The sequence below is a fragment of the Podarcis melisellensis genome (assembly GCF_964234715.1).
Source record: "Podarcis melisellensis genome assembly, chromosome: 8".
NCBI lineage: Eukaryota > Metazoa > Chordata > Lepidosauria > Squamata > Lacertidae > Podarcis > Podarcis melisellensis.
In genome coordinates, this window is record NC_138540.1 from 20,222,109 (window position 1) to 20,249,980 (window position 27,872).

Here is a 27,872-nt window from a genome sequence, read left to right on the forward strand (position 1 = left end):
TGTTTCTAGTAATAGTAATAATAAATTATTTCTACCCCCCCCCCAAATGGCTGGATTTTGGCTTCCTCTTGATATATAACATCACCAAACTCAAGAAGGTGGGGACAACACTTTTTCTGGCAACTGGGATGCTGGCCACCATTTTGAATCAAGATGGAGGGCCCAAATGTTGCTTCGCTGAGGTTTTGCCTGTGTTTTTTGTTTTGGCATAGGTTTGACCGCCTCTTGAGACATCATTGCCAAACTTGGCATCGGGGTTCCTGTGAGGTGGGGGTGGCAGTCTTCATCAATGGATGTCAGTCACCATTTTTATTCAAGATGGTGGACCAAACCATAGCTCTGTCATGACTTCACCTGTTTTTAAGCATAGGTTTGGCTCCCTCTTGAGACACCATTGCCAAACCTGACGTGGGGTGGGGGTCTCTGTTGACGTTTGGATTCCAAGCGCCATTTTGAATCAAGATGGCAAGCCAAAACATGCCTTTTGCATGACTACCCATTCTTTGGCACAATGGTTCCAAACTCACAAATTACACAATCCATTAGAAGACAGTGAATAGAGCAAAGTTTTTCTCCTTCTCTCACGACACTAGAACACACTGGCATCCAACAAAGCCATGTGCTGGAAGATTCAGGACAGATAGAAGAATCTGCTTTCCTTACACAGCTCATAGTAAAGGCAGTGAAGGCCTGGTTTTAAAAAAGGATTATTCAAATTCAAGGCTATCAAGGGCTACTAAGCAAGATGGCTCTGCCTCCACGGTCGAGGTTGCTGGAAACCACAGTTGGGGAGAGGGCTCTTGTGCTCGGGTCCTGCTTTTAGCTTCCCAGAGGCACCTGGGAACAGGAGGCTGGACTAGATGAGCCATTGGCCTCATCCAGCCATAGCTGTCAACTTTTCCCTTTTCTTGTGAGGAATAAGGGAATTTCCCTTACAAAATGGAAAAAGTTGACAGCTATGCATCCAGCAGGCTTTGCTTATATTCTTAAATGTGATGAATTAGGAATGGCTTAAGGGCTGCAGTCAATGTGAAGCTGGTTTGAGGAATAACACGTCAAATAGAAGTATTTTACTTTATTTCTTTAAAAAAGGAGAGGATACAAAAACATTTTGGATAATGCGATTAAAACCCAGCCCTGGAAATGCTGCAAAGGAATTGTTGGGAGTGGCAGTTCAGCAACACCCAGAGGTTCCAAAGACCTATCCTATGCAATTAAGTCCAGAGGTGACCTCTGGGGTGCGCCTTGACTTCTTAGGGCACCTGGGACTGCCATACCATCTCCTTCTCCCTCCAGCACAACCTGGAGATGACACTTCCCTTTTTACACAGCTTGTTTAAGCATTAAACGGTGGCTGATGCAAGGCTGGGGTCTGGACACAGAAGAAAATCTAATATATCTTGCAGGCTTCAGGAGTCCTTACCCAGAACTCAGCAGTGGACAGAATGCAATCAAACAAGTCTGTGATCCTAAGGAAGATGCCTGGCAGGCTTCTCGCTTCAGCCTTGCTACACTGAAAGAAGTCCTGCAGTCTCCCATAAGTCTTCTTCCCCTCTGAAAGAGGCATCTATTGTTTGAATCTTTCATTCTCAGGGCACTTCAGGGCATTTCAGCCCCTCCAGGGCTCCCTGTTTTCCAGAGACAGTCCCGGATTTACAGAAGCCATCCCAGTTTCTGGTTTGATCCCGCTTTTCCTTAGGACATCACAATTTTCCTCAAGGAAATTTGGGAGGGTATGGAGCTATGCAGCTGCTGAGCTAAGTAACTACAACTTTTGGGAGACATCTGAAGGTGTTAAGGCAGTTTTTAATATTTTATTATGCCTTTTATATATGTTGGAACCCACCCAGAGTAGCTGGGGCAACCCAGCCAGGTGGGCAGAGTATAAATAATAAAATTGTTGTTGTTGTTGTTGTTGTGCAGTAGGACATCCATCCACACCACCCATGTAAAGGTAAAGGGACCCCTGACCATTAGGTCCAGTCGTGACCGACTCTGGGGTTGCGGCTCTCATCTCACTTTATTGGCCGAGGGAGCCGGCATACAGCTTCCGGGTCATGTGACCAGCATGACTAAGCCGCTTCTGGTGAACCAGAGCAGCGCACGGAAACACTGTTTATCTTCCTGCCGGAGCGGTACCTATTTATCTACTTGCACTTGATGTGCTTTCGAACAGCTAGGTTGGCAGGAGCAGGGACCGAGCAACAGGAGCTCACCCCATCGTGGGGATTCAAACCGCCGACCTTCTGATCGGCAAGTCCTAGGCTCTGTGGTTTAACCCGCAGCACCACCCGCGTCCCACACCACCCATGTAAAGAACTGTTAAAACAACTAGATACAGCCATGGATTCCCCCAGAGAGTCCTGGGGAAGGGTGCTGGGAGTTGTTGGGAGACCCCCATTTCCATCCCAGAACTACAATTCCCAGAGTTCCCTAGGGAGAGGGATTTACTGTGAAACCGCTATAGGTACTGTAGTTCTTACGCTCAGGTCCTGCATACCAGTTTGCCAAAGGCATCCCACTGGCCGTTGTGAGAACAGGATGCTGGACAAGATAAACCACTGGCCTGATCCAGCCTTAGTACTCTTCTTATGTTCTTATGTTTGGGGCGGGTGCTTTTGAGGAGCGACTCCAGGTCCACTTCTTTTCAAGCCAGCCTCACTTCCCCTCTGCTCTTGGCTCTGCAAGCTGCTCTGCAAGCTGGAACCTGCCCTTTGGGCGCCTGGCGGGATCTGGAGCAATGTCAGGGAAAGGTAGGCTAACTCCACCCAAAGTTGAGGCTGGTTGGGAATGGCAGAGAGGGAGGAGGAGGAGGAGGAATCCCTAGCTAAAGCCCATTTCCTGATTCTTTCACTGCTAGTCATGCAGGGCTGTGGTTTTAACAGCCCCTCCCCCACCTCAAACTGATGGAGAGCGTCCTTTCCGGCACAGAAGAAGAAGAAGAAGAAGAGTTTGGATTTGATATCCCGCCTTTCACTCCCCTTCAGGAGTCTCAAAGCGGCTAACATTCTCCTTTCCCTTCCTCCCCCACAACAAACACTCTGTGAGGTGAGTGGGGTGAGAGACTTCACAGAAGTGTGACTGGCCCAAGGTCACCCAGCAGCTGCATGTGGAGGAGCGGAGACGCGAACCCGGTTCCCCAGATTAGGAGACTACCGCTCTTAACCACTACACCACACTGACTCCTTGAGATCAGTGCAGCTGGAGCAGGAGACCAGAATCACAGAATCTTAGAGCTGGAAGGGACACCAAAGGTCATCTAGTCCAACCCCCTGCAATGCAGGAATCTCAGCTAAAGCATCCATGACAGATGGCCATCCAAGCTCTGCTTGAAAACCTCCAAGGAAGGAGAGTCCGCAACCTTTGTCCACGGTCAAACAGCTCTTGCTGGCAGGCAGAACCAACTGATTCTGGTTTTGCAGCCATCCTCCAATTCCCCCTGCTGAATTCTGCAAGGGGCAACATTGAGGTTGAGGAGGAAGAAGATGGCAGGCAGGTGGACTGGATCTAAGAGAGAAGGCAGGCAGGTGGTGGCTGGCTGGCGGCAGGCTGAAGTCGGTGGGGCACTGCCCCATTTGCCCCAATGCACCAGCCTCCACTGCTTAAGGGTGAGCTTTGGAAGGGGGAGACAAGGTTTTCGTAGGGACTCAGAGGCCTACTTTTCTTCTGGCTCCCCCCCCCCCCCGCTTCGCCCTGCCTCCGCTTCCCCGCCCCTCACAGTTTCAAATATAGGCATCAGATGTTATGTACTGGTTGCTATGAAGCTACACCCGCTAGGAATATGAGTGTGGGTAGCATGCCAGGAAGCCGCAGTTGGCAGGTGACTCCCACATCAACAGAGCTACTGAGCTTTTAACCTGTGGTTGCCAGGAAATGCAGGCAGGGAGAAGAACAAGAAGACACGAACTGGCTGTGTCATGTTTTTTGTTTTGCCTTCCGCCTTCCCGTGTCACCTTCAAATACGGGATTCTGGGTTCGGGGGGTTGTATCCCTCTCACTTGCCACTAACTCTGTCCCAGGGCTCCTCACAGTGGTGGCTGGTTGCACATTGGGGAAGAAGGCAGGGAGCCCGACAGTAGGTGGCGCCAAAGCCAATGAGAGGCAGAACCAATGAATTCTAGTTTTGCCCCACCCCCCACCTTCGGACTGGTTAAAGTAAGAAGCAAAGGCAGGTGCAGGTTGGATGAGATTGGTGGAGTATTGCCCCATTCGGCTTAATGAACCACCCTCCCCTGGCTCTCTTGATACAAGTCTGCAGTAGGGTTACAAACAAGGTTATATACAGCTCCCTGGCAGGGCTGTTAACACAGGGCTGCACAAAGGTGCCTCTCTAATTGAAAGGAAGCAAGGGAGGGAGTGGGTAATCTGGAGGCTAGATTTCATGGGATGGTGCATGCAGTCAATTCACTGTGCTAGTGCACAGCGTAACAGTTTAGCGAATCTCTCTGTCCTTGTAGAATGGAAGGCCAGTCTTCCGCTTTCTGTAACACACTAGAAGCAAAGTAGCTTAATTCCTCTTACTGTAACACATTAGAAGCAAAGTAGCTTTTTTTAAAAAAAAATTAAATTGGGGAACTCTTAACTTCCACTCCTGCTTATTAAAATCACCCCTTGCTTGCTAAAACTGGCCCCCACTGGTCAACTAAAGTAGATTAATCTCATTTAGGAGAATGGGAAAACTCTCGCTTTTGCAACTGCATTTAGTGAGGTGTTTGTGATCTTCCCAAAGGCTGTTGGACTAGATACGGTATATATCTGTCTTCTAAACTTGAGGGAGGAAGGTATATCTTATCTGTGCCCCCGGGTAATTAGACCCGCTCCCCAGGCCCAGATGTCATGGTTTAGCCAAGTAAAAGTTGCCAACTTTCCTCCAGCTTCTGTGCTTCTAACCAGAAAAGTTTGCAGTAATAAGCAGTTATGATCAAGGATGATGGATAGCTGTCCTGGCCAGGAACATGCAGGCCCCAGAACATGCAGAAGCCCCATGAAGGCCCTGATGAACAACGTTGTCTCATTTTGTGACACTTGAGTGCAGAAATGCAACTTCATCTTCATTCCAAAACATCTGAGAAGCACCAGGTTGCGGAATGCTGGTCTTTACCAGCTCTAAACTACAGCTAGATCCCTCTGAGTTTTGCTCTTAACAAAGCCTCAGATTTATAGTTCTTACCAGGGTGTGTGTGTGGGTGTGCGTTGAATATGCACCAGCATTGTCAGTGATTTGCCTGACGGGTTCTCAGGCATTATTTTGTCTTTGCATCTTGATTCCTGAGCCTTAAAGGAATTGAGGGTCTTTGAGAAATGCACTCTCTGCTCATCCTCTGGCAAGGGGAGAAGGGGAACAGAGCAGCAACAGACACACACTACCAATGAATTATTGCTGTCAGATTGGTGGTTAGACAGGAGAGGGTTAATGGGACCAGAAGGCCGGCCGAAAGTTGGTCAAACCTGTCTGCTGGCTCCAACCAGGCACCTCCTATTGTTAGTTAAACTAAATACTTAGGTAACTGGTACTGTGATGCAGAACTATTTGGGGAACAGTTCTAAACAAGTAGATTCCCCCTCAGAAGAGAGAGGAAGACTTCCTTCTCCTTACTCCCAGCTAAGGATGAGGTAACCCAAGTGCAATCTGAGGCTGTCTCCTAGTAAGTTTTACTGAAATTAATTAATTCAAGTTAGACATAATAGAAGCCTGCTGGATCAGGCAAATGGACCATCTAGTCTATCATTCTGTTCCCACAGCAGCCAAATTCCACACTTTAGCCAAGTACTTTCTTTTATCTGTCACGAATCCTTCAACACTCAGCTTCATTTACGCCATGCCTGTTCTATTCACGGGGTCTACTCTAAGTAGAAAACCCTCCTCATTTGCACTTCCGTGAGCCGAAATGCAACTAATCCTTCCAGATTCACCCATTTCCAAATTTTGTGGTGCAGTTCTCCAGCCAAAGGCATGGCAATATGTATCTAATATTAGGAGGAAGTGTGCCCATATATGTATCTATTCCTGAAAATAAAATGAAATGCATTCAGTTGGGGGGAAATTCCTTTGCAAAAATACACATGTTAGGAGGAGAAATGTGTGCTATAAAATGCTGATAGACTTTGTCAGGACTAAAAAACAAAGTTCTCAAACTGACAGGGAAATGTGGCAAACTGAATTGAAGACTGGGAAAATGAGAGAAACCAAAAGGACCGATCTGTCCATCCCCAAGTCTGAGTGAGATACAGAGAGTTAAATTTGACCTCTGGATCCACCTGGGTATCTTGATGTGGAAGCAGAGGACTTTTATAGTCTGTTGGAGAGTTTGTGCTACTTGCCTCTGCTTAACCCAGTGCTTTTTTTCTGGGGGGACGCAGGGGGACGCATACCCCTAATCGTTTCATAAATCTAAGTTTGGCCTCATTGAGGGGCAGTATTTCAATATGAGTAGGAAGGTCGGCGGTTCGAATCCCCGCGACAGGGTGAGCTCCCGTTGTTTGGTCCCAGCTCCTGCCCACCTAGCAGTTCGAAAGCACATCAAGTTCAAGTAGACAAATAGGTACCACTCCGGCGGGAAGGTAAACGGCATTTCTGTGTGCTGCTCTGGTTCGCCAGAAGCGGCTTAGTCAAGCTGGCCACATGACCCGGAAGCTGTACATCGGCTCCCTCGGCCTATAGAGCAAGATGAGCACGCAACCCCAGAGTCGTCCGTGGACCTAATGGTCAGGGGTACCTTTACCTTTGCCTTTAGGAAAATGAGAGTACCCCTAAACATTTTTTTAGAATAAAAGCACTGGCTTAACCTATATATTTGCAAACACACACAAATATTAGGAAGCACCAACAATCTCCCCAAAGACCCCCTTCCCCAACAACCAAACCCAAGTGAATGCTTGGACTCCTTACCTGCTTGGAAAAGTGGGGTTGAGCATAAGAATACCATAGTATTTTGTAGCAAGAGCAGAGCAGGTGGGAAGGAAACGGAGACGACTCTACAGTGACATCTTGTGGCCTCTGTTGAAATCAGCTTATTTGCCAGCCTGGATGGGCTTTTAGGAGATTTTCCCTTCTCCTGTATTCACATTGGCAAAGTTAAGCAGCAGCTGGTGGACATTTGCAAGGGCTTGTGCAAGAGGATGTCTCTCATTGCTCTTCAGAAATGCACAGAATTGGGTCTGAGGAAGGAGAGCCACTGCCAGTCCGTGCAGAACTGGGGTGGAGAAGCTGTAGCTCTCCAGATGTTGCTAGACTACAATTCCCATCATCACTGGCCCTGCTGGTCAGTGCTGATGGGAGTCCAACAACATCTGGAGGGGCAAAGGTTCATCACCCCTGGTGCAGACCAGGCTTCCACAATCTGCTGCTCTCCATATATTTTGGCCTACCAGGTCTGAGAGCTCCAGATGTTGCTGAAGTGCAGGTAAAAGGCAAATGTAAAGGACCCCTGGATGGTTAAGTCCAGTCGGAGGTGACTATGGGGTTACGGCACTCATCTCGCTTTACTGGCTGAGGAAGCCAGCGTTTGTCCACAGACAGCTTTCCGGGTCATGTGGCCAGCATGACTAAACCACTTCTGGCACAACGGGACACCATGATGGAAACCAGAGCGCACAGAAACACAGTTTACCTTCCCGTCACAATGGTACCTATTTATCTACTTGCACTGGTATGCTTTCAAACTGCTAGGTTGGCAGGAGCTGGGACAGAGCACCGGGAGCTCACTCCGTCACGGGGATTCAAATCAGCAAGCCCAAGAGGCTTAGTGGTTTAGACCACAGCACCACTCGAGTCTCTGAAGTGCAACTCCCATGCTTGGCCACAAAGGCTGGAGCTGATGGGCATTTGAGTCCAGCAATATCATCAGGGCTACAAGTAGGGATGGAGGAATCTGCCCGTTTCAATTTCTCTCAGTTTCTCGTTTTTTTCCAGTCTCTAGCTTGCTTTTCCCATTTCCACATAATTGGGATTTATTCACTGAATCACAGAATTGCAGAGTTTGAAGAGACACTCCAAGGGTCATCTAGCCCAACCCCCTGCAATGCAGGATTTGTGTCGGCTTAGTTGGTGCGGTCCTGACAGCGGCGGCAGGTCCTTTTTTGTAATCCCAGGGGGGCTGTGTGTGTGCACCTCCCTCTTTCTCTCAAATCAGCAGGATTTCACGGGGAGCAAAGCGGCTGTTCGGTTGTTGCTAAAGGAGGACTCGCTCCCGGGTCCTGGGTTCAGGAGAGCAGGGTGGGGCAGGAGTGGGGAATTTTATTTCTTTTTAAAAGAACCCTCATGAAAATTCATTGGTAAAGCTTACCTAATATTCACATGCTTGTATGCTGCTTTGCCTAATGGTTGCTGTCAGGGAACTGCCATCGGAGCCAGAGGCGGAGGCAAGGCTCCAAAGCGATGCTGGAGAGGGTCCCAGCAGGGAGAGAGGCAGCCCATCTGCTGGGGAAGGAAATCAGCGTAACACCAGGGGTGAAGGGGGCAGATGGGAGAATCGGAGAGAAGGCTCCAGGACTCTTCCCCGGAGACCAGTGGGGAGAGCACGGGTCCTCCATTGCCCACACCCTCCCTGCGCAGAAGACTTCCGCGCAGGGAGAGTAGGAGGAGACTTGGCGTCAAAGAACTTCTTTGCTGGAAGAAGTTCAAGAAACGCCCACTGACGGATTCTGCTAGCGACTGAAACAGCCACAAAGTGAAGGGCTGTCCAGACAGAAAGGGTTCAACCAGGTAATCTAGCCAGGAGTGGCGGCAACATACGCACGAGCAACCCCTACAACCATTACAGTTGCGTTTCTGGCCTGCTTGTGGACTTCCTGGAGCCAGCCAATTGCTTGCTACGGGAGGTTCGGCAAGGGAAGCCTCTGGCCTCCTTGGGTTCTTTATGAGAGAGGGAGAGAGGGAGAGGAAGGAAGAGAGGCTTTAAAGGTTCTTCCCATGTCATGTACAGCAATGCGCCCCAAAGTCTGAGCAATCATTAGTTTGCTTCCATTTCACTCCCCGCTCACTTCCCTTGGTTCTAGGAGGAACTGAGGAGGGTTGCTCAGAAGAAAGTGCCTGTACCCAGAAATCTGGATCCGGATGACCAGTGGCAACTCCGGATGAGGTTTCTCGAGCAAGCGAAGAGTTACATCGGCGTGCCTTACGCAAAGAAGTACCATCAAGCTGGAAGTAAGAGCCATTTGCTTTCCCAGGCCGTTTTGTTTTCGAAAAGCGAGGGTGTAGGAGACTCCCTGTGACACCAAAATACTGCTGAAATAAGCAACCCCTCAGACGCAAGGACGTCCAAAGAGCCCTGCTGGATGAGGCCCATCTAGTCTAGCATCTTGTTCTCACAGTGACTGACCAGATGCCTGTGGGAAACTTGCTGGATGCTGGAGTTTCTTCTTACCTGGGGTGAATCTACACGCAGGGAAAGAAACACTATAAATAAGTAAGAAATTAAATCGTTAAAAGGGGGAAAAACCACTATGGAAAATCGCTTAGAAATTATTTTGCTCTCTGGTGCCATCTGGTGTTGCATGCTGTTTCTTGACTAACGTAGCTGAGTCCCTGGTCTGCTCATCTGTTCCCCATTGCTCATTTTCCTTCTGGGCGCTTTGCTTGAGGTTGCCATTTTGCTTCAACAATATTCCACTTTCCAGCTGACCTTTGCTTCAATTTCTTCCCCAGCTCCAGAATACAACTCTCCGCTCTTCCTGGACTGCTGCGGGTTCATCCGGAGAGTAATGTGGGACCTGACAGAAGAGTTTGGCTTTTGCATGGGCTTAGGAAACCAAGCTTATCAGTATGACACTCTTCCTATTACATTACTCAGCGAGGAATATCTGAAACCAGGAGATCTCATCTTCATTTCAGGAACTTACTTTGACACACAACGTAATGTGGCCTGTGCTGTCCATCATACTCCTCTTCCTGTCCTTTTCTGAATCTTCCTCCCATCCTTTTGCCTTTCTTCTTATCTCAAGCTCACCAGTTGTCATTGGGGTTTTTTTTGGGGGGGGGGTTCCCATGGGCACATTTCTATGTTTCAGCAGGTGATATCTGAACACTTCTGTCCCTCCCATCCCTCAGGTCAACCTCCCTGCTCCGAAAAAGAAACCGAGCAAGCAGGAGCACACACACACACACACACACACACACACACACCTGGCTTTTCCAAGGGAACTGGGCAAAAGCGAGATCCAATAGACTTAATCTGAGCCTTGAAAAGCACACTGAGTTGAAAAACAAAGTGGGAAAAAGTGTCGCTCTCCAAACTTCCTCCTTCAACTCTATGTACTTTTCCAAGGGAATCGAAGGTTGTGAGCACAGAACATCTTTGTGGGTACCAGGGGAAGGCCTTGCAAGCACCGCTGCACCCAAAAGGTGCCATGTTGGTGATATACCACATCCCCAGCAGCCATTTTATAATATGCCATACCCTCATGGCAGCCATTTTGTGATGTTCCGCATCGCCCAGGGCAGCCATTTCATGACCGCCAGCAAGCACTTCCTCAAAATTCCAAATGTGCCTGATGGCCTCAAAATCTTGGCTTCGAAATGTCTTGCCACTCCATTCAGACACCGGTTTCTGTCTTCATCTGAATCCTTCAGCACACGCACTCCCCTCATGGGACCACCTGAATCCGCTTTCTTCCTCTTCCTAGGGCAGGCGCTTAGGGGATTCTCCAGTGCCAGAATTTTGATGCATTAAGGCTCCCCTCTTCCTCACCCTCTTCCAGTTTCCAAAGGCTGTTTTCCAAGATGTACTCCTTCCCTCTCTGCAGGAAAAAGGCAGCCCCACGACATTGTCCATGTGGAAATCTGGTTGGGGTATGGAGAGCGCAGCCTAGGGGCCAGGTGGAAACGAGGCAAGTCACAAGTCTTTGATTCCTACAAGTTTGTCTCCAGCACCTATGGGGACATGGAGTACCACTTCAAATCCATCGAGACGTGGCTCCAAGGCATCTGTGTCAGGCAAGTGTCTGCCCTGTTGAATGCTGGGAGATTCGGGGCAGGCAAAAAGGAGGACTTCTCCATTCAGCACCTAGTTAAATTATGGAACTTGCTCCTGCAGGAAGCAGCGGTCGCCACCAAGTAATTGGCTTTAAAAGAGAGTTAGCCAATCCACGGAGAAGGCTATCAGTGGCTACTAGCCATTATAACTATGTTCTACCTCTCCTGTTGAAGGCAATAGTGCTCTGAATTCCACCAGCTAGGCATTGCAAGTGGAGAGAATATTGTTGCGCTCAGGAATCACCCATCGGCTTCCCGTGACTGGCCATTGCGAGAACAGATTAAATGTTTCAAATATCCCTGCACCTAGAAAAGTAGCAGGTCAAGGAAAGGCACCCTTTCAGATTGTGCAGAGAGAAGAGTGTTTCTCCCTCTCATGTAACACTTGGAAACTCCTGAACATCCAATGAAGCTGTTGGATGAATTGCAATAGATAAAACTCCTCCTTCACGCGGCATATTGTTAAACTATGGAACTCCCTCCCACAAGAGGCAGAAACGTCCACCAACTTGGATGGCTTCAAAAGAGGTTTAGATAAATTCATGGAGCTACCAGTTATAGCTGTCAACGTTTCCCTTTTTAAAAGGGAAATTCCCTTATTCCGAATAGGATTCCTCGCCAGAAAAGGGAAGAGTTGACAACTATGCTACCAGTAGCTACTAGCCATGATGTCTTTGTTCTGCCTCCAATGCCAGAGGCATCATGCCTCTGAATACCAGCTGCTGGAAATCACAAGCGGGCAGAGTTGCTGCAGCACTCACGTACAGCTCTATCAGGCTTCCCACAATGGATATCTGGTTGGCCCCTGAGAAAACTAGCCGGGCCATTGACACGATCCAGCCATTCTCATCTTACAGTCTTTCAATGGGGCACTCCCAGGGTCCCCGCTGAAAATTCATCTTCTGTCCGTCATGCATGCTTAATTTGGGATGTGTGTGTTTTTCGCAAACTTCCAAACCGATGCCTAGTTTCCAAAAGGAAGCAGCAAGTGAGGTTTGTTTCGATCGCCTCCACAGCTCTGGACTTTGCAGCCCTCCCCGGGTGTGTTTTCCCCTAACGCTCCCCGCCACCCTGCCATTGTCATTCTGTTGGCGTCGAAGACCGTATAATTTTTCATCCCCGGCGCGGTGCCTCTGGAAATGGTTGACGCCCACCATTGTCTCCCGAAATTCTCCCTCCCCCTTTCCCTCTCCTCACTCCTGGTCTCCGGTGCCCTGGCCTCCGCCTGCGGATTGGAAATCAAAGGTGTCATTACAATTTCAAAGGCTCTGCCTGAGCCGCGCTTTAAGCTGCTGCTGCTCAGAGGAGAAGGAACAAATGATGATCTGAAAAGCTCAGTTGCAACCCAGAAAGGCCAGTGAACCTGGTGTGCATAATACCAGCTGCCGTTCTGCAAAAGTGCTTGCGGGCCTAGCGGAGGCTGGTGCTTAGACCAACCTCAGTCTGCCCTGAGTTGGAACCCACCTGCTGGTCTTCTTAGTTCCACTCAGTCCAGAGGGTAGCCCTGTCTGCGTGCTTCCTCCTGCTCCTTAATCTCAACATTGCCACTTGTAGAACCCAGCAGGGAGGAAGATGGGGACAAGCCTAGCATTAGACTGTTGGTCTCCCTGCCATCTTTCCTCACCAGTATACCCGAAGGAGCGTCTCCACCCTCATTGTTCTGCCCGGACACTGAGGTCCAGCTCTGAGGGCCTTCTGGCAGTTCCCTCACTGCAAGAAGCGAAGTTACAGGGAACCAGGTAGAGGGCCTTCTCGGTAGTGGCACCCGCCCTGTGGAACATGCTCCCACCAGATTTTAAAGAAATAAACAACTATCTGACTTTTAGAAGACATCTGAAGGCAGCCCTGTTTAGGGAAGTTTTTAATGCTTGATCTTTTACCGTGTTTATAATATCCTGCTGGAAGCCACCCAAAGTGACTGGGGAAACCCAGCCAGATGGGCAGGGTATAAATAATAAATTATTATTATAATATTATGATCACCAGTCTCAGTGGGCACTGAGAGGGTCTTTTGCAGTGACACTGTTAAGGCAGGACTTTGGAACACACTCCCATGGCCCCAACTGAGGAGAATGAGTAGGGGTGCCTGCAGATGGTCCGGATTTTGCATTACGCATACAATCGCATAACTGGAAATTTGGATTTGCAGAAGTAAAGGGGATTACAGCACCCTAGGTCAACAATTTATAATTTATTTCCTTGGTGTTGAGAATTTGGACATTTGAGGACTTGTCCTAAGGTCACATGATCCAGGCAGTTCCAGAGACCTAGACATTATTTCAGAGGCTTTGAAGAATAAAGTGGTTACGGGCCATTCCTTGTTCCTCTAATTTGTAGACCCAGAATTGTTACATGATCTCATTAAGTGCAGGATGGGGGATGCTCTGGGTCCACACCCTGTCCTCCAGAGAGCATATCAGAATTGTTATGGGATCACCGTCCCACAAACAAATCAGGTATGACTTCCCCAGAAACCAATGAGAGAATGCTCCATCAATACTGTAGTCTAACCTCTGAATAAGCAATGTGTGCTCAATAAACAGGTCATCCAGAAGAAGGCTTCAAATGTAATAGATTTGCCACATACTGCAGTCAGAGGAAGGACTTAAGCTCTTTGGAATAAGGCCAAAGGCTCATCTAGTCTAGCATCCTCCTCTCGCGGTGTCCCAGGTGTCCCAGTGGAAAGTCTGCGAGTAGGACCTGACTTTAGCAGTCCTCGCCCCACCTGCAGTTCCAGCAAATGGTATTACTCAGAGATAATTTGCCTCTTGACATTGAAGGTTCAACATAGCCATTGTGGCTAGTAGCCATTGGAGAGTCTCCATGAATTTGACTAAGAGCTCATCCACACTTACTTTTGCTCAGGTAACAGGTCTGGGCTTTCTTTTTCTTTCTTTCTTTTTTAAAAAAATATTGGATTTGTTTTAAAAAATAAAATACAGTAAGAATTAGACTAATCTACAAAACAGGAATAATAATAATAATAATAATAATAATAATAATAATAATAATAATAATAATAATAATACCACCACCACCAGAGGAAAAAAGAGAAGAGAGGAAGACAAAGAAAATAAGAGAGTCTGTGTTCTGGTCCAGTAAACGCTTCCGCTGCGCAACCAGCAACAGTTCTCTTTGCAGAGCATTAATTAAGTCCAGTGCAGAGATTCTTGTTGCAGTACAAGCTTCAGAGTCTCAGCAGCAAAGAAATAACGACACAGGGAAGCCTGTCTTTCCAAAGACAGGTTTATTGCAGAAAGATAACAGAAACACCTCCGGAGCTTTCAGACATTTTTGCTTCACGCCCCGCAGGCAGAGAAAACAAACACTCTTTATATACTGAGCAACTTAACAACTTAACGAGCTTGGCTACTTAAAGTCACATGACATTGCTAACTTGCCAGCGTCTTAGGTTTCACACCCTAACAGAAAATACCCATAAGGCCCTTTACCATATTTATATCATATGTCCTATCATTTTTCCACATGTGGAGAGGTAGAGACCCCCCCTCCATCTTCCACTTTCCAGGTCCATATCTGTGTGCTGGTGTTTTGTTGCTGTTTTTTTGCCCTGGTGAAAACTTGTTCTTTACTGCTGAATTGGAGGAAATGGCAATTCCGTGGAAAGCCCTAATTGTCATTTGCTCCAATTCAGTATTAAAGAGTGGGTTTTCATGGGGGAGGCGGGGTCAGGGGAGGAAGCGCTGGGACACAGTGCTTTAAAACAGGTCGGCAAGGTTTACCTTGCCTGGGACGGTTCACTCCAGCAGAGATCCCTCTGTGGGCCCGTGATTTCCTGCGTTTTCATCTGCGCAGACATGATTTACGGCACCGCAAAAGCGAGTCCCCGTGCCACGCTGCGCCAGTTTATTGCAGCGTGTGGGGAGTCGCCGAGTGGGCAGCTTGGTATGGGGGCAGCTCGTGGGCCAGTTAAACGACTCCCATGGGCCGCCTGTGGCCCATGGGCCTTAGGTTGCTCACCCCTGCTTTAAAACATGGACCTGTTCCTAAAAAGCAGAGGGCAAGGTAAGAATGGGGGAGCCCAAATCCTCTTCTTAAGCCATCCCGGTTGGTGGCTGTCACTACCTTCCATGGGAGTGAATTCCAGAGTTTGACCATGGAGACCTCACACCAAAGGAATCTTGCTATGAGCATGGGCACAATCACAATCAAGTTAGCTGTTGAGGTGGCGGCTTTTCAATGCGCACTGCTGATGTGAACGGGGGCAGAACATGAACTGGGACCCTGTGCCAACGGGGCATGCACAGAGCTCCGTACAAAACCCAGCAGGTTCCCAATGCCCTTGGTGTTGCCAGGATCTACTCACAGCTACCCCGTGTGGCGAGCCTTTGAACTGCAGGTGGCAACCTTCTCTGCGAAGAACCTTCAGGCCCCGGACTGACTCCGCCCACTCAGGCTTCCACAGCTAATTCCAAACTCACTTGTTTTCCATTATGAGGGATGGGGAAGGGCAGAGCTTCCCCAGGTAGGGCTGGGAGTGGTGCCCTGTCCGAAACACCTGCAGCACAACTGCCAGTCAGAGTGACAATAATGAGTTTGATGGACCAAGGCCATCATTGTATAGATTTGTGGAGTCCTGCTGTCATTCTGCTTCCATCTCCGCGGGCACCCCACTTTCCCTTTAGTTCCATCCCATGGCCCAGTACTGACTGCCATTTTGATTTCCCACAATGCCTCTGGCTCGCATTGACCCAGGGCATTGTGGGAGGCCGGGCAAAGGCCTGCCGGGACTCGGAAGAGCCCACTGTGCCACTGCAAAGCTGGAGCCCTCAAACCCATGCACCACACAGTCCCTGGGGCAGAAATCAAGCCTGCTCACTAATGCAGGAAATCCTTCACAATTCTAGCAACAGTTCCTAAGCAGCAGTTGCTAGGCGACTGGCCCTTGTTGATAGTGCTGAGACCTGTCTTTGAGCTGCCCAGGAAGAGGGGGAAATAGTTTGCTGGCTATAGATGCTCAGAGTGCCAGGGCTGGGCCGCTTGAGACGCTGGTGTCGCCTGAGCGCAGAGCAAAAAACACACGCCGAGCCTCCGAAACCCCGAGTCTGCTTGGGAAGCGGGGAGTTTGGCCGGCTTTAGACTTCCGTATGGCTCGGCTGGAATATAAACCCACAAATGCTTTATTAAAGCATTTAGGGCGTGCCAAGTTAAGGTTAGAGCTTCTGTTACTTTGCTTTCTGTTTGGGTTGGGTCTTTGTTTATTTATCACACAGGCAAGCTGCCTTACCCTGAGTCGGACCATTGGTCTGCCTAGCTCAGTACTGTCTACACTGACTGGCAGCAGCAGCTCTCCAGGGTTTCAGGCAGGGGTCTCTCCCAGCCAGAGATTGAACTTGGGACCTTCTGCATGCAAAGCAGATACTCTGCTACTGAGGTTTGGCTCTTCCATTAGGAAATGGGAACGCAGAAGGCTCCCTGGTGTGAAGTCAGACCATTGGGCCATCTAGTTGTGTAGTGTCTAGGGAGAGCCCTATTCCCTTCAGGAGTTGCAATTCCCAGAGTGGCCTAACAACCAATCCCTCTTCACAGGGAACTCTGGGAACTGTAGTTCTTTCATGGGAATAGGAGGTTTCCTAACAACTCTCAGCACTCTGTGCAACACATCTCCCATAATTATTTGGGGGGGAGCCCTGGCTGTTTAAAGTGGTATTAGGTAAAGGTAAAGGGATCCCTGAGCATTAGGTCCAGTCGTGACCGACTCTGGGGTTGCGGCGCTCATCTCGCTTTATTGGCCGAGGGAGCCGGCGTACAGCTTCCGGGTCATGTGGCCAGCATGACTAAGTCGCTTCTGGCGAACCAGAGCAGCGCACGGAGATGCCAGTTACCTTCCCGCCGGAGTGGTATCTATTTATCTACTTGCACTTTGACATGCTTTCAAACTGCTAGGTTGGCAGGAGCAGGGACCAAGCAATGGGAGCTCACCCCATTGCGGGGATTCGAACCGCATTGTTCGCTCCCCGTCCCCATTTTATTGCCACAACAACCGTGTAGGGTAGGCCACGCTGAGGCAGGGACTGCCCCAAGGCTACTCTGGTGAGCTTCACGGCAGGGTGATGGATTCAAACCCTGGTCTCTTCCGCATTGGCTCCATTGCTATCTGAACTTGCGGTTCCTCTTTGGTTGTTTTCACAGCCACTGTCCGGAGCACAGATGGGCATCGGCTATGGAGCTCCCCAGCAAGCGATCAATCTTCTGTCTTCCAAGCGAGCAAGGCGAGGATGTGAGCGCTGAGGAAAGCAGGCCGCAGCCTCCGCTGAGGTCGGAAGAGATGGCCATCAGACTGGAGCCCATCGTGGAGACAGTCAGCAACTTTGAACTGAGCAGCAATGAGCAAGCGGAGGCCTTGGGCCTCCAGGGTCCCTCCGGAATGAATTTGGGGGACCTTGAGACAAACGAAATTAAAGGAGACCCGGTTACAAGGACTGGCCGAGCCCAGAGACCGTCTCTGGAAAGGACCCCACTAGAGGCTGCAGGCCCGAGGGCGGGAGGCAGCGAGGTTTCGCTGGAGGGGAGCTCGTCCCAGGATGAAGGAGGGTGTGAGGAGGGTCCTGCTCATGGCCAGGAAGCCGGCACAGAGGCGAGGCCGCCCGGGCCCACTCAGCACTCCGCCAGAAACCCACTCCCAATGTCCCACTCCAGCTCGAAGGTAAACCCCAAGGGGGTGTTAGCGGGCGGCGCTGGCAAGCGGAGGAAGAAGCGCAGAGGACGAGGAGGTAATCAGAGCCCTTGAGGGATCTCCAGGGGTGGACCAGGAGAATCCCGGGTTAGATAGAAAAGCAGGGTGGGGGGGGAGGACAACTGACCCTAGCAACCCCCACCTTACCTCTTACTGGTTGGGCGCAGGGGAATGGTGGGAAGGACCAGCTGGGGGACCACCAAAGGTAGTGGGGCAATGAGGAGTGGTCTGAGGGAGACAGAGGGGTTGGAGCTTGTTGCAGCAGGAAGGGGAGACACCCTTGACTCTTCACCAGCCTGACTCATCTCTGCCTCTTTGCCTCCTTCTCCTACTCCCCTGCTTCATGTCTGCCTCTGATTCTGGACTCTCCCAGCTCACAAAGCCCTGCTACCTCCTCAGCTTCCATCACCTCCTCTTCCCGGTCTTCTCCGGGACTCCCTGTTGTCCCACCACCACTTCCTGGGCTACGAGCTTTCTTCTCTTGGGGCTTCCTCAGCTGGTTCTTCCCATCACTCCTCAGTGTCCGATTTGCCCATGACACTACCCTACTTTTGGCTTGGGTTGGACTCTTTGAAAACCATCCCTCCTACCCTGTAAGTGGCGTCCACACAACAGGCTGCTTGCACCCTTTTGGGGGGAAAACGAAACCCCAAGTGTCATTATTCTCTTAAATTGTTACCTGCCTTCCACTTTGAGGCCTGTCCCAGGGCAAGATGCGACAATGGAAAATGCAGTTTGAAAGGGTCTAAAAACTTGCATTAAAATATTACCACCAAAAACACGGTGAGGATTAACACTGGACACAACCTTATAGCTTGCACCAAATGCTAATCCTACTCAGAGTAGACCCATTAAAATGCATGGACATGGCTAACTTGGGTCTGTTGATTTCAATGGGTTTGTTCTGGGTAAGACTAGCACTGGATACAACCCCATGGGGCAGAGTCAACTAAGTTGCTGCACTAATGGAAGCCGGCGCAACAGAACCTGCTAGCACAGCATGACTCTCTCCCCTGTCCTTCCCTTGCGCCCCCCTTGGAGGTACTTGGGAGATTTGACGAACCCCCAGAACAGCCCATGGAGGAGGAGAGGTGGAATCATCTGGCCCAGATGACGTCTGTTGTCAGGCAGGCCAGCAAGACAATGTCTGAAAAGGGAGCTGCAAAAATGGCACATTATACTGTACAACTCGTGCTTCCAGTTGCCAGCAGATAAGGTGGCAGATCAGTGGGCATTGCCAGAGGCTGATATTCATGGGACACACCAGGTCTGCTTCCATGCATTTCATCTCAAATGGATCAGTTTTGGGATTGTATTCCACATATCCGCTCAGCGTCTATCAAAAAAAGGCAAAAAAGAAAAAAGGCAGAGGCTTCGTTCTCCCTCACCTTTCCAAGAACTTCATAAAACCAAAATCGTCCAAGTGAGACTTATAAAAGAGCAAATTAGAAATATGGGGAAGGGGTATATAAAAACAGGTCCCATTAGCAGGCAATTTGGCTAGAAGCGAAGATGGTAGCTTCATTAATAGGGCAATTTAGCTGAGGGGGTTTTTTTAGAGGGGAGGGGCAGGTGTGTGCGCGCGCCACAAATATTTGTATGCTATAAAAATGCAAAAAGACAAAGACAAAGCCCTGTTATTTTATTTCCCTGGCAATATTGGCTTGCTAATTGTCCTATTACAGTCCTGGCAATAAAGTGGATATTGGTTTATCGCAAAAGAGTGCAGGTTGGAAACATTTGAATAAAAGGAATAGCACCTGGAACTGTGCTGAAATTGAGTTTGAAACAATGGAATAATTTGAGGCCACCTGGCAACATGAGAACATAGGAAGAGCCTTGCTGGATCAAGCCAAAGGCCCGTCTAGTCCCAACATCCTGTTTCCCCACAGTGCCCATCAGATGGCTCCAGGAAGTCCCCAGGTGGGGTGTGAAGGCAGCAGCCCCCTCTCACTGCTGTTCATAAGAACAGCCCCGCTGGATCAGACCAAAGGCCCCTCCTGTTTTCACAGTGGCAAAGGCCTCTGGAATGCCTGCAAGCAGGACCTGCATGCAACAGAGCTCTACTGACTTGCATTGCTCAGCAACAGCCATTCAGAGGCACACTGCCTCTGCCAGCCAGACCAATTGGGGCAGGGGCACCAGGTTGACCCCCACATTGGGGTCACGCCCAGTGGGACATACCGCTGGGAGAAGGAGGCGGAGGGCGGTCCTTGCTTGGCTTCCTCATCCCCACATGGGGAGTTAGTCATGATGATTAACTTCAGAGATTCTGCTTTGAGGTCTAGCAGTAGCCACCACTCAACAGTGGCCTTCCCATCAACCTTTCTCCTCCCTTGAGTGCAACATTTCAAATTCTGGACAGACAACCTTTCTCTTAACTGGAGGGTCCAGGGATGGAACCGGTGACCTTTGGCCTTTGGCCTTTCCCCCAAAGTTGACATACGGCTGGGAGAGGTGGAGCCCAGGTTAGGGTGGAGCCAAGATGGAACCATGTGGGCTCAGGGGAGGAGCCTGGCACAGTCTGCTGGGTCTCTGTTGGAAACAGGAGGCAGAGGAGATCCAGGGCAGAGCCTGGTGGGGCCTAGAATGCAGATTTGACTGCTTTTCAGGCTCCAGTACTCATTTGCCTTCTAGAACAAAGGTTTTGCAGGCAGAACCAATGCAATACCAGCTGGTTAGGGATCAGGTTTGGAATCGGCACCTGGTAGCATTGGACAGCTCCTTGGGTCAAACCACTTGACAGGGTCCACCATTAATTTATCTGCCCTGGCTCAGTCCTTGAAGCTGCGCTGGGTTGCTGGGTCTAGCTGCCATCTGGATTTCCCACATGGCCTGGCTGCCTCCTCCCTATGAGTAGAGCATCTGTCTGGCTTCAGTTTATATAAGATGATTCCAAACTCAAAACCTCTGCCCAAACTTTATGGGTGGTATCCTGCTGACACACTGAAATTACTAAATCTCGGTTTGCCAGTTAAGTTCAATGGGTCTGCTCTGAGCGGGACTAGAACAGGATGTAACCCCTTGCTTCCCATTCTCAAATGCCGGGAGCTGCTAGCCCTTGTGTTGTGCCATGCTAAACATGGATTTACGAACCAGCATATCCCCAAAGGGCCTACAAGGCTTCCCAGCACTTTGCCTGTCATGTTTAGCGTTGCATCTCCAGTTTGAGCTCAGGGTGTTAAATTTGGTAGATAGTCTTAATTTCTAACTTTTAGGGAGACATTTCAAGAGAGGACGAGTCTAAGGAAAGTCATTGCTCTTTACTGTACAGTCTAGCACCTGAACTCAGTGCTTGCTCTCCTCTTTCGCCACAACGGAAGATAAAAGCCAGAACGGTACATGCCCAACAACACAACCAGCAGCTGGTATTTTTAAAACCCAAATTAATACTTTGAATACACGACGGAGGGGGCGGGGAGGATTGTGGTAATAATTAGCCACCAAGAGAGGTGGAGAGAGGGGGGGGGGAGACTACAAATGCAAAGTCTGGGAGGGAAAAAGGTTGGGGGGCTTATGCTTTAATAATGTGTGTCAAAATATATACAGCGAGCCTGAAAGTGCGTCTTTAATCTTGAAAGGGAAGAATCCCGGGGGACAGCCCTCTTTGATCTCCTTATGTTTGTAATTACGGAGCCTCCCCGTATTAGGCAGAGACGGGGACGTGTTTCAACGGAACGGGAGCTCCTTCCCCTCTCGCGCCTCCTGTCACTGATGTGTGTATCTCTCGAGCCAGGGTTTCAGGATAGAGTGTCTCAAAATGGCTCTTAACCGCCATTGCCATGGGGAGGGCAGGAGCAGCAAGGGAGGTGGAGGCGTGTGTGAGAAAAGAAGCAGAAAATAGAGAGGTGATTTAAAAAATCAGCCCACAGCAGCTATTCAGACATGGCTGCTGTGTTTGCATCAAGGATATGCAGTTAGTCCCATGTGTCCTTCTCATGCATTTGCTCGTTTTTCCTCTGCCCTCCTCTTCCTTATGTGTCATGCCTTCTTAGAATGTAAGCCTGAAGGAAAGGACTGTAGGTTAAAAAGAAATAAATCTGTAAGCTGTTTTGGCTGAAGAGCTGAGTATGATATTCCCTTTAAAAATAAAAATTCAATAGTGTATTGACAGAGATACACAGAGAGAAAACAATGTAATTAAATGAAAATGAAAATTACACACACAAAGATACACATTTGAGTATTCCGGGGTTAATATAACAAACAACCTAAACAAACTTTGCCCAGTTAATGTTATACCCCTTATATGAGTGGAATATAAATAATAGGGCTGCACATGCAGAACAGACCTGATCCAGGACCCTGATCCAGACCCCCAAATCACTGGGACCTGGGCTGGACCTGGGACCACTCAACCCAACCCAGACTCAGTCAGTCCTGAATCAATCTTAGGGCGAGGCTGGTGTTTAATTAGGGCTCTGGTCAGTTTGTTATAAAACACATCTGGGGTATAACATATTCAGCTTCCTCTGATTATCACAGTGCTGGTTTAAAAAGGATTTTAGTGGGACTATGTTGTGTTGTTGTTGATGATGATATTAATATTTAAATTTGTTTACTGTCCTATACCCACAAGTCCTAGGGAGGTTACTATGTACCAAATCTGGTCGAATCCTGGATCCTGAACCAAATCAGACTGATTTGGGTCAAGCCAGAATTCGGCAAGATTGGGTTGAGGGAGCCCCAGAACATCCCAGGTTGTTTGGGTACACCTTGAAAGCTCCACTGGTGTAAGAATGTAATGGGGGTGGGGAGAAGAGAGACAGGCATCCTCACTACAGGGGTTAAATTGAGATCAGGGCAAAAGCCAGGTCCAGCCCTCGAATTCAGGACCGATCCAACTGAAGTAGCTGCTTATGACAGCACGATCTTTGCTGTTGTTCACTTATGTTGATCTGCAAAGGAGGAAAGGCACATAATGATAAGCTGAATGCCCTGGAGGAGACAGTAATTAATAAAGTATGCAAAATAAGAAAATAGGTAGTGGAGTGATTAAGTCATTATGCAAACCTCTGTTTGCATGGAGATCAAACTAGCTGCACACGGTGAGCCATATTGCAGCATTGCCGTCTACACAAGGATATTTGAGATGAGAGAGAGAAATTTGACTCAGTTTGCATTTAGTCTAGCAAACCTGCGCTTTCTGAAACCAGAAGTGAGCTGAATCAACCATCCTTCAAAATCTGCACTTCTCTGAATGTTGCGGTGCATTTATCCAGCCAACCAATGGGAACAAAAATGCATATACAGTGGTACCTCTGGTTATGAGCTTAATTCGTTCTAGACGTCCATTCTTAACCTGAAACTGTTCTTAACCTGAGGCGCCACTTTAGCTAATGGGGCCTCCCACCGCCACCCCCGCGCGATTTCTGTTCCCATCCTGAGGTAAAGTTCTTAACCCAAGGTACTACTTCCGGGTTAGCGGAGTCTGTAACCCAAAGTGTTTGTAACCCAAGGTGTTTGTAACCCGAGGTACCATTGTACTAGGATAAAGCATGTATGAAAATGTGTATGTTTGTGAAGATAACATCTGGGGAAATATTTATGCCTTGAAATACTAGGCAGATTAGGCAAAACTGCAAAGAAAAATGTGTCTGTTAGGAGAAATTTGCACTGAAATGCAGACAAATTTCCATGAGGACTTAAAAAAAAACAACCACACAGATGCGAATACGAATGTTATTTATTTGTGTGGCTGAAGCCATTGCAGAAACCCAAAACGCATAAAACAGAATACAGTGGTGCCCCGCAAGACGAACGCCTCGCAAGACGGAAAACCCGCTAGACGAAAGGGTTTTCCGTTTTGGAGGCGCTTCGCAAAACGAATTTCCCTATGGGCTTGCTTCGCAAGACGAAAAAATCTTGCGAGTTCCCGTGGGTTTTTTCCCCTTTCCCCCCCTTTTCCTAAGCCGCTAAGCCACTTAACAGCTGATCCGCTGATAAGCCGCTTAACAGCTGATCGCTAAAAGCCGCTAATAGCGCTAATCCGCTAAGCTGTCAATGGGCTTGCTTCGCAAGACGAAAAAACCGCTAGACGAAGAGAATCGCGGAACGGATTCTTTTTGTCTTGCGAGGCACCACTGTAAATCACAGTATGCAGTTAAAATAATCATGAAAGCCAGACATTCCATCTGATAAGAGTTTGCTCCCCTGAAGAATTTCACTGATCATCCCCACAAACTTTTCTCCTTAAAATTGCCACTCTAAAGGCAGCACAGGCCGCCTTTTCAGAACTGTATAGTGACCTGCTCCCTAATAAAAAGTTGATCAGATACCCAGTTGTATCCAGTTGATTTCTCAGCTGGGAGATTTAAATCTTTGAAAAAGGCTGCTCATGAATCCTCACAGATTGGAAAACCAGTAAGTAGCCAAGTAAATCTTCAGGCGCATTCCCCCTGCACATGGGCAAATGCTCTCTTCATAGGGGATCTCTTCATAGGGGATCTGTCGATTCAGCTATGGCAGAGTGCATAGACTGGAACCGCAGAACTAGAAAGGCTTTTCTTTGACATTTGTTGTGCTTGCTACACAGCGGGGGCGAGGAGTCTGAACGGGTTGTTTGGCATACCGTGGGGGACATTGGGACAGGCAGGCAGGAGCGCGATCAGCACAAAAAGCCGTGCTTCAAAATACAAGATTTCATGCAGGGAGAAGCCATCGCAACCGTTGCAGAGAACTGAGCTAAAGGCAGGGAAAATGCAAAACGCAGATGAATCAAAATGGACCAATTCACTCATCCCCAATGGACATATTGGATTTTGGAAATGGAGCTCTCTTAAAGCGCCCTCCCCAAGTGCTTTTGGCATAAACCTTCATCCTTGCCTGAAGCCTAGGGAGGTGTAATTTATTTTCCTCACTGCCACTCCTCTGGCCTCTTCTGTCCTTCCTCTCTCTCTCTCTCTCTCCATTGGCTGTTAAAACGTCAGACTGTAAGCTCCTAGAGGGCGAAGGACTGTCACCATCTGCTTAGCCTGTTAAAGCATAAAGGTACAGCATCGATGGTGAGCGAAAACAGGAAACCCTTCTCGATTGCATGAGGGGATGACCACTGCCATTTTGTACCCAATGCCAACCTTACTCTAAACAGTCTCGGCCCAGTATACCTGAAGGAGCTTCTCCCATCATTCAGCCCGGCCACTGAGGTCCAGCTCTCAGGGCCTTCTGGCGGTTCCCTCCCTGCAAGAAAAGAGATTACAGGGAACCAGGCAGAGGGCCTTCTCGGTAGTGGCACCTGCCCTGTGGATGTCAAGGAAATAAACAACTATCGAACTTTGAGAAGACATCTGAAGGCAGCCCTTTTTAGGGAAGTTGTTAATGACTGGTGTTTTATTGTGTTTTTAATATTCTACTGGAAGCCGCCCAGAGTGGCTGGAGAGAGGCCCAGACAGATGTGCGGGGTATAAGTAAATAACAAGAACAACTCTGAGTAGACCCACTGAAGCCTATGCACGTGATTAACTTAATTCCAACCGGTGCACTCCAAGTAGGACTTAATTGACTGCAACCCATATTAAATAAATGAATTGTGGATTCAGGCCCATGGCCCATCTCCCTCAGTATTGTCAGCACTGACCGGCAGCGACTGTCCAGGGTTTCTGACAGGGGACAGCACTACCTGGGGATTGAACCTGGGACCTTCTGCATTCCAGGCAGGTGCTCTGCCCACTGAAGGAAGCTGCCTTACACAGAGGGCCCAGCTGTCTTATTACTGCCTGCTCTGACTGGCAGCGGCTTTTCACAGGATGGAAGCAGAGCCAGGATCCCAGTCACATCCCCTCCTCGCTTGGCCAGCCAGGGGAGAGTTCTGGAGAGGGCAGGGCACCTGAGTCAACAGGTGACATCACAGCCTCCCCATTATGATCTGCGTGCGAGTCAGCTTCTAGAGGATATGGCTTCAGAGCGGGAAGGAGCCTCAACACCGACTCCCCTTTCACAAAAGGTCTGCAAGAAGAAGCTCTACAGCTTCCCGCCTCTCTTGACACTTCGAAGACCAACGTGCTTCTCAGGTCAGCCCCACAGCCCCAGATCCCAACAGAAACCACCTTGAAACCCCACTCCCACCCACCTCTGGCTGCCCTCCCAATGGGATCGGAAGGGCAAGGGATGGCGGGGCCACACACGCACCTCAGTTTTGGAGGTTGGGGGACCCCAGGCAGAAAATCCCACAAGCACTTCTCCCTCACAAATGCAGCAAGAAATTAGGCAACCGCTCCCGACACCCAAAATCAACCACCTGAAGCGGCCTCTGCACTCGCCTAATGGTAGAGCCGGGCCCTGCAAAGGGATAGTTGTATGACAAGACCGTTTCCACTTTGGAGGAAGCTGCCCCAAGAGGATTTTTTTAAAAAAAGAATTCTTTAATTTTCCACGAGCCTTTGCTTCTTGAAGACACAGCTTTGCTCTTGAACACAGAAAGCGCCTCTTCATTAAGCGGCAAGAGGCAGTTGAAAGAACTAATGAGCCTCGAGTGGAGATTCTCCCTTGGCCAGGCGACGTTTGGCTCAAGAGCTTTGATTAAATAATTAAATGAGCCGATGTGCAGGGAAGGAGCAGCTCAAAGTGCCGAACTCTTCAATGAGTCATCAGAAGGGATCTCAGAGGCTATTTAGGCCATTTAGCCAATGCAGGAAGTCCCTATTACAGTGTCCCTTCAAAGGTAAAATCTGCTGCAAGAGTATCCCTGATTGGTAAGATCCTCACTACAGGATCCCTGATAGGTAAAATCTGCTGCTAGAGGGAGCCGGCCATTTTCTGCTTTAAAACAACTAGCAACATGGAATTCATCGCCTTGCATTGAAAGAGCTTGTGGCTCCACCCATTCAATTTTTGAAATTGGCCACAAAGTGAGGTTATATTACATTTTGTGCTTAGCTTCATCCTGGGAACCCCTGCCAGAAGCCCAATGAGCACTGCTCCACTTTAATTTTATTTATTGAAATTCTTATAGACCACACTTTTTATATATAAACAACAACAACAACAACACACACACACACAGACACACACACAGAGAGAGAGAGAGAGAGAGAGAGAGAGAGAGAGAGAGAGAGAGAGAGAGAGCGCATGCACAAGGCTATATACCACATAAACAGTTCCATTCTGATAAACATCCATTAAAAGCATTGATAAATACTAGCCGGTAAAATGAAATTCACGCATCAAAGGCGACTGAATAACACAATTTTTCAGAGGCATCCAAAAGAAGGCAGGAATGAATCTTGCTGAACCTCCATTGGCAGGCAGTTCCACAAGAAAAGGCCCACCACATTAAAAGCTTGGTCCCTTGTAAAGGTTGACTGAACCATACGAATGCCCATCAGAGGAACTTTGTGATCTGCGCATCTTTCCATTCAACTGTCCTTCAAGGCACTGGAGGAATTACGTAAAAGAGAGAGCTGTAAGCGGAGATATTTATCCCGGGGCCCATCGGCACTGTACACGTAAAGCAGTATCATGGCTTCCCCCACAGAATCCTGGGAGTTGTAGTTTGCTAGGTGTGCTGAGAGCTGTTAGGAGCCCCCCTATTCCCACCACAGACCAGCCTAAAGTTATTGAGGAGCTGGGAATTTGAGCCCTGGTCTCTACTACATCCTAAGCTGGCACTCTAACCACTCGGCCGCGTTGGCTTTCGAAACAAGAGCCAGCGCCCTCCCGGTTCTGACCAAATTGCTCTGGCTTATGTAGGATGGATGGATGAAAGGCCTTTGGATGCCAGTGAAAGAGCAGCCGCCATCAGCTTAGGCTTCCGTTGGTATCCGTACTACACCGAAGCAGGTGAGGCCCGCAAGGGGAGAGCCGCGGCGGGAAGACGCCTGAGAAATGGCAGGCGGAGGGTTAAAAGCGCCCCGTCCAATAGGCAAAGAGGTGAGCAAAGAGACCGCCTCTCGCACCAACCTGAGATGGGCCTGTGATGGCTGGCAGGGTGGAAGGGGCGCCCAGAGTAGGTGGAGCCTGTGCCGATGACAGGCGGGGCCGGAGCCAATGGAAGGTGGCGCCGACTGATGGTCCCTCCCCACTGAGTTCTGCAAGGGAGACAGAAGATGAATGGGCAGGGCTGGTTGTACGAAGGCAGGCAGAGGTTGGTGGGAGAGGGCTTCATTCACCCACAATGGGCTGGTTCCACACTTGCTCCAACACATCTCAATTTGCATGCTGCAATTGGGCTTGGAAAAAAGTCTTCTATTAGCAAAAGAAAACTTA

At 49.0% G+C, this 27,872-nt stretch overlaps 1 protein-coding gene and 1 long non-coding RNA gene across 8 annotated transcripts in view; one reads left to right on the forward strand and one right to left on the reverse strand.

Annotated features, from left to right (window-relative positions):
- The window catches only part of TTLL10 (tubulin tyrosine ligase like 10), a 200,434-nt gene that overhangs the window by 148,195 nt on the left and 24,367 nt on the right, over window positions 1-27,872 (forward strand). For 2 of the 7 annotated variants that reach the window (XM_081923495.1, XM_081923496.1), the window contains 4 exons: window positions 8,998-9,145; window positions 9,647-9,853; window positions 10,744-10,933; window positions 17,126-17,706. In XM_081923495.1, coding sequence (XP_081779621.1) covers window positions 8,998-9,145; window positions 9,647-9,853; window positions 10,744-10,933; window positions 17,126-17,706 — 1,126 coding nt within the window. Of the gene's footprint in view, window positions 1-2,576; window positions 2,754-8,997; window positions 9,146-9,646; window positions 9,854-10,743; window positions 10,934-15,926; window positions 16,146-17,125; window positions 17,707-25,524; window positions 25,679-27,356; window positions 27,537-27,872 lie in introns of those variants that run through there. The other 5 variants (XM_081923494.1, XM_081923498.1, XM_081923499.1 and 2 more) reach the window with 5 other exon arrangements.
- On the reverse strand, window positions 20,912-25,510 carry LOC309377026. Its single transcript, XR_014171383.1, has 2 exons — window positions 25,357-25,510; window positions 20,912-22,567 (listed from the first exon to the last, which is right to left on the reverse strand). It is a non-coding gene; the product is annotated as an uncharacterized lncRNA (long non-coding RNA).